Genomic DNA, 7,414 nt, shown 5'->3' on the forward strand with positions numbered 1-7,414 from the left:
ATTAACATTGTTAGAGTGGAAGTTCAAAATGTAATGGGGAGATAAGCAGACACTTCTGTTTTGTACTTAAAAGGTTAAGCTCAATACTTAAAAAGAAGTCATGGTTAAAGGATGTGTGTAAAGAACTAGGCAACTTCAGCTATATCAGATCATTGACTACTGAAAATAAGCCTGACTTTTCCATTCAATCAGCAGCCAGATGGAAAGTTATTGTTATTTCTATATTCCCACCTCACTCATTTTTTGTTTCTCATTTTAAATGTTTAGAATATATATTATGTCATTATGGAAATAACAAGCTGCTTTATAGTTTATATTAGTAACAGTTAAATTAATCATATAAATTATAAAGCAGCTTGTTATTCCCATAATGACATAATATATATTCTAAACATTTAAAATTTTAAATGTAATGTTAAGCATAAAAACCAAACTCACTGCCATCGAGTCGATCTTGACTCACAATGACCCCCTTTGGGTTTCTGAGGTGGTAAATCTTTACGGAAGTAGATTGCCTGGTCTTCCTTCTGTGGAGTGGCTGGTGGGTTTGAACCAACAACCTTCTGGTTAGTAGTCAAATGCCTTAGGCACTACACCACCAGAGCTCCTAAAGGTTAGGCATAACTTTATATTATTAATAGCTAAATTAGGTACTCTGGTAGTGCAGTGGCTAATGCATTCAGTTGCTAACCAAAAGGTCCATGGTAGAAGCACAGGTAGGACAGTGGTGAGTATAGCTGCCTTCCACAAGGTCAGCAGTTCAAACCCACCAGCTGCTCCATGGGAGGAAGATGAGGCAGTCTGCTTCTGTATAATGATTGACAGCTTTGGAAATCCTATGGGGGCAGTTATACTCTGTCCTTTAGGGTCACTATGAGTCACAATTGATTAGATGGCAGTTTTGTTTTCTTTTTTAAATGGTTAAATTTATCTATATTTGAAGTTTTATGATTAAAAATAACAACATGTAACCAATTTTCAAATGTCTAGTCTAATTGAGGAGAAGCAAAAACAAATTGCAAAGATAAACCAAAGCTCACTTTAACTACTGGTTTTGTTGTTGTTGTTGTTATGTGCCGTCAAGTCGGACCCGACTGGGAAATAATCCAGTAGTCTGAGGCTAAATCTTAGCTCCAACACTCTGAAACTCTGGATCTTGGGTACATGATTTAACTTCTCCCATCTTTAGTTTCTAAACTTGTAGGGTGCTTGTGAGATGAACTGAGACCATAGATGTAAAGTGCCTATTACGGTGCTAAGTGAATAATACCAGAAGTACGTTTTAACAGTTAAGCCCCCTTGACAAAAGTCTGCTTGCGGTTGGGTCAAAAAAAAAAAAGTCCCACCACCTGCAGTGGGGTGGTGATTTGATCTTTTGAGTTCTGTGTCTAATCCTTGGATAATTAAAAGGTTTAATTCTGTATTAGGCTTGTGCTATTAGACACACACAAAACATAAACCAGTGAAGTACAACTTGTCCCCGAAGTTGGACCACTAAGAAGTGAACATAACATGACAGCATAAAGACCATTCAGTTTGTCAAATAAAAATTGTTTATCTGAGAGTTTAAGAAAAACATGGTAACTATGGTTATTATGAATTTGAAAGTTAATTTTTATATATAGCATTTTCTGAGATCCTCAGAATAAAGAAACTATATCTAAGATAAAAGAATATGTGGTGTTTCTGGAAACAATCAATTTATGAAAATAGTTAATAAGCCAAATAAGAAGGGATTCCTTAGGTTTCTGTTTTAAGAAACTATTCCTGGAATTACAAACTTAATCACATGAGACCTTTTTTAGAATTACTGAACTCTGTAGAATTTTCTTTTTAAAGAAAAATAAAATCTATTTTTAAGGAGCAGCTGTCAGTTTTGAAAATTGTCTTCTTACCTGCTTGACTTCATTAAGTTGACCAATGGAATTCTGAAAGGGAGAAGGTGGCATCAACTGAAATTTAAAATAAAAAGGTTAAACTTGCTTTTCCGTTTCTAAACATCAATTAAGTCAATGTCTAGTTACCTAAAATATTTACTGAGTGCCTGATGCATGCCAGTAATGGTGTTAATTAAGTTTAAAGTAAAAAAAAAAAATCCAAAGTCCAATTGAACCTTGACTGAAAATTCTAATCAAAAGTCTGTATGTATCAAAACAGAACCAAACAACTGTTGATATAAAAAATGAGGGGCAGAACATCAGTATAATATTTTGTTTATCTTTACCTTTCCTTTCACAAGGCAGCAGATCCTCAAATCACCTCATTTTTCTTACCACTTTTAGCTTATCATTAAAGTTAGGTGGCAGGCACTGCCCAGAACAAAAAGCTGGAGCAGTCAGTAAACCAGCAGCTAACTTTCCAGGGATTCAAAAGAAACAGAAACAATCTCCCCATCACATACCATACCGTGACGTCTAGCTGGGGGACTAAACTTTCAGAATATGGAAGGACTTAACGCAATCACTTCCAAGTAGGTTGGTACATTTCACTCCCAGATGCTTAAATAGCTGTTGTTCACCCCTTTCAGTCTTGGAGCTTATGAGGACCCACATAAGGTAAACAGGAACAATGGAAAAGATGGAGGTTTACAAAGCTAAGTGTGAAAATTACATTTGAGGATCACCTTTCAAATTCATGTATTCATTTTATCTGTAGCCTGTTATTTCTTGAGATGTTAGATACTGACTTGACCAGATTTCTGGTTACAGGCCCCTGGGTGGCACAAGTGGTTAAGCCCTGGATTTAACTAGCCCGAAGGCTGGCAGTTGGAACCCACCCAGAAGCGCACTGGGAGACAGCCCTGGCAATCTGCTCCTGAAAGCCCCAGCCTTGAAAACTGTATGGAACAGTTCTACACTGTGCACACGGGGTCGCTGGGAGTTGGAATCAACTCAACAGCAACTAACAACTACCACCACCTTCAGGTACTGTCTTAAAAACATACTGAGTGTGTATTTAAAATATTTAATGAGCACCTACTATGTGCTAATACACTGTGCTAAGCCCTGAGAATCCAAAGATAAATAGAACATTTTCCTGTCCTCGAGAATCTCAAAGTCTAGTTAGAGAAAACTAGGCCACAGAAGTACCCAGAGAGAGTTATGCTCTGTGGCAGTTCAAAGGACAGGGACTATGCCTTTGCCTGGGGTCTTGGAGAAGGCTTCATAGAGGAGGTGGGAATCCATTAGATGCACAAGGGAGTGGGATGGGACACCAAGGCACAGAGGCAGGTTCAGGGAACAGAGAGGTTGGAACTTTTACATCATAGGGAGTGGCAGGAAAACGCATCTGAGGAAATCTGGCTGAAACCAGATCGTGGTTTTTGGACTTCAGCCTTTGATCCTGATAGGAAACCAAAGCAAAAACAACAGGGTTAAGTTTTAAAACCCCTAAAAAGAAGATCGGCTCTGGATAGAAAAAGAAGGGATAAAGAGAAGGAAGCAGATGCTAGAGAGGGTCAGGAGTGGAAAGGGTTAAGGACTGGCCCAGGCTTCTAGCTCAAACCAGGAGGTGGATGGTGGCCAGAGAGGCAACAGGAGAAGACGTGTGCTCAACAAATGGGTGTGGGACAAATACATGTTTTTATGAAACAGAGAAGCTGAATTTTATTGGATTTTAATATGTATCACAGGACTTTTATAGGAGCATATTGCCTCACTAATTATATTTTGCTTAAGCAAGTGCAAAAATCAGGGTTTTTTTTTTTTCTAATTATTTGCTAGTCAGAGGGTGGAGGAAACAGGCAAGGTTGTAAAAGTACCTTAGGAAATTCGTGGTGGGTAACTGAAAATTCAGTGCATGTAAATTATATTCAACAGCTAGCTGGTAACCCTTCTCTCACCAGGAACCCTGGTAGGCTGGTGGTTAAGTGCTCAGCTGCTAACGGAAGGTTGGAGGTTGCCACTCCTTGGGAGAAAGATGTGGCACCTGCTTCTGTGAAGCTTGACAGCCTTCGAAACCCTATGGGGCAGTTTTACTCTGTCCTCTAGGGGTGCTGTGAGTCAGAATCCATTCATCTGACAGCAATGGGTTTTTGGTTTACCCCGTCACTACAACACACAAAACCAAACTCGCTGCCGTGGAGTCAGTCTTGACTCATAGCGACCCCTCCTTGGGTTTCTGAGGCAGTATCTCTACAGAAGTAGATTGCCCAGTCTTCCTTCCGAGGACCGGCTGCCACCAGCCTTCTGGTTAGCAGTCAAATGCCTTAGGCACTATGCCACCAGAGCTCCTTACAATAAAGTTCAGTATCATGGAAATATGGCTAAACCTTAAGTAGTTCAATATTGATTGAGTCCTTATGTTTAAGGAGCTTTGTTTTTCTGCTCCCATGGGAAGGAGAGATTTTAAAAGACAACAACTGATAAGCCATAGTTATTACCTTTGGAGACCTATTACAACCCACTGGGGAAACCAGACATGGAAGCAAATATAAGGGACAAGGGAATGAGTGTTAAATGGAGACAAAGTGGGGTGAGCCTCAAAAGCAAAGATGAAGCGAATGGGTGTAAGAGGGTGGGATACAGATGACAAAGACATGGTGGCATGTGAGTTAAGCATCGTAGGATAAGGAGTTTGATAGCAAAAGCAACAGAAAGTGAGTGTGTGGCTAGTTTAGGAAAAGTGATTCATCCTGTGTAGGCACCAGCCACTCCTCGGAAGGAAGGTTGGGCAATCCTACTTCCATAGTGATAACTGCCTCGGAAACCCAAGGAGGGGTCGCTATGAGTCGGGGTCGACTCGACGGCAAATAACAACAACAACAACAACAGGTGGAAGCCCAGTCCCCGGAGGACAGAAGATTCTTAGGCTGGGAGGTAAAGATGATGGAAAGCCTTGAATGCCAGGCTGAAATGGTTTCAACTGCAGGCAAACGGTCTACTCTGGTGGATCTTACGTACGAGAAGAGGAGATTACATCTAACAGCGCCATCGATTTGCATTTGGACTAGATATACTCAGATACTCATCCTGAACCTCGTTCAGTTCTAGACCAAGAATGAGGATAAAGAAGGAGGGGTCTAACAGCTGTGGGTTATCAACTGGTTGATAACTCAGACTGGATGCATTCATCATGTTCCAGGGTTGACAGTTCAAGTAAAGTTTCTAAGTCAAACCCGTATGCTACTAGCTGACCCCTCCTGGAAAAGCCAGGATAGAACCAAACCAAAAAGTCAGAATGGGGACCTAAAAATCAGGAAACTTTTCTGGATAAAGCTTATGTAAAAGAAATACATTGGTTACATGATCTATTGCTATATGGAATGGTGCTATGAACAGAACAGTGGCTTCTCTTTCAAGCATCTATTTATATTACATGTGATAATGGTGATAATGTACATAACATGCTTAGCACAGTGCCTGACATAGTATGTGCTCAATAAATTATAACTGCCCATTATTACCACTACCACCACCATCAACCTTTTCTAGAATTCAATGTTGAGTTACCCATAGATAACAATTTGGAAAATATAAAATTATATAATATTATAAAATTAGGCCATCTGTCACCTGCTGCCCAGCATTCTTCTCATCTGACCCTTTAATTTTTCACAACAGAAATGGACTCATTTTTTTCCTTATTCTAAAGCAATGCAAGTTCAGTATGAAATATAATTAGTAGAAAAACAACAGCATCACTCCACCATCCAGAGACAACCATAGTTAATAAATAACCTCAGTGTTTATTTATCCAGACCTGGATCCTACTACATACACTATTTGTAGTTTAAAATAGCAATAATCATATATATATCCTGAGCAACTTTTCATGTCAAAATTCATCTGCAACACTCATTTTAAAAGGATGAAAATGATACTACATGGGTGTATCATAATAATAAGAGATACTTATTGTAAGCCAGGCCAGGCATGTTTTCTCTCACTCAATTACCACAACTCCATGACATAGACATTGTTATAATTTTAAAGATTAGAACACTGAAGGCCAGAGAGATTAAGGGACTTGCCAAGGTCATACAGCAAGTAATTGCTAGCAGTGGGATCCAAACACAGATAATGAAGTCTTTCAGTTAACCTATTCTCTATTGTTGGACATTCAGACTGTTTCCACATTTTTTGCTAGCTCTGATAAACGATGCTGTTTAATATCTTTTAAGCTAATCTTTGCACGTATCCTCAACTAATTCTTTAGGATAAATTAACAGAGTAGGAATTTCTGAGTCACAAGTTTGTTGATACACATTGCCAAACTGCCCTCCAGAAAATTTATATAAATGTACCTAACAGCAGATGTATGAGAGCATCAATTACCTCATACCCTTCCAACATGAGACATTATTACTAACTTAAAAATGTGGATGCTGGTTCTTAAGGCACACTGTAAAATAACACTCCTAAGCAAGTAGAACATGTTGTAATTGACACACAGCTTTGTCTATTCTTCCCTGCTGCTCCCCTTAATTAGCTCACTGACAAGTGGTTGTGTGCAGTCACATGCACCAAATCTGAAAAATTTCTTTTCTTAAAAAAAAAAAAACACATACACACACACACACACAATTTTTGAACAAGAATATTAATACTTTAATTCATGCTACTAAAGTTCATATCTTCATCATTCAAATGCCCAGAAAGTTCACAGTACATAATATGAAACATAAGGTTTATAATCTAACTGAAAAGATGTGCAAACTTGAATCTAAATATGTGTACATGTAATAAACACAACTCCATACACAAAAATGATGGTACTTCAGCTCTATTATAACGACATGTGAGGAAAAAAACAAGAGAATTGCATGGTGTGGCAAGCTGTTCTAAATTAATTATGAAAGACTTCCTGGAAGAGATTATTTTTAATTGATACCTAAGGGATGGGGAGGAATTGCTTTAGTTTCAGGCAAAGGCTTAGAATTTCCTATTGGAAACTTTCTCCGGTAAATCGTGAGATCTGCCTGACTGAAACTGATGACATCAACAGGGATATAATGTTAAATGTCTGGGAGAAGGTAGGATTTGAACTTGAGCCACAGAATCATAAGCCAAAGGAAAGTTTTTTAATTGGATGAAATGTGGATCAAACATTTCTTTTGTAATAACATGAATAACAAAGTGGCGAAAACAAGGCTGAAGGAAAAGAATTCACCCAAAAGTGCTACAGGTGGTTCCAAGAGAATTACCTTAGATGATTTTTCTGCATGAACCAAAGTATTAAGATTGAAATACAGTCACGCACTGCATAACGCCCATTTGGGCAACATCTGACTATATATATATCTGTGGTCCCATAAGGTTGTAATAGAGTGTAGAAATGCCTATAGGAGAATGGGATGTAGCAGATGTAACCAGACAGAGCAAAAGATGCATCTCATGTCTCTTGTCTACAAAGCGACTGTGCTGCCAAGCACATAATGTTACAGTATATATATAACCTATAATATATACGTCTT

At 38.6% G+C, this 7,414-nt stretch overlaps 1 protein-coding gene across 1 annotated transcript in view; it reads right to left on the minus strand.

The window, feature by feature from the left end:
- PABIR3 (PABIR family member 3) overlaps nucleotides 1-7,414 on the minus strand; it is a 32,668-nt gene that overhangs the window by 13,855 nt on the left and 11,399 nt on the right. Inside the window, 1 exon segment of the mRNA XM_007950743.1 lies at nucleotides 1,896-1,952. Coding sequence (XP_007948934.1) covers nucleotides 1,896-1,952 — 57 coding nt within the window.

This window comes from Orycteropus afer, unplaced genomic scaffold (assembly GCF_000298275.1).
Source record: "Orycteropus afer afer isolate SDZICR_OR568_19922 unplaced genomic scaffold, OryAfe1.0 scaffold00287, whole genome shotgun sequence".
NCBI classification, from domain to species: domain Eukaryota; kingdom Metazoa; phylum Chordata; class Mammalia; order Tubulidentata; family Orycteropodidae; genus Orycteropus; species Orycteropus afer.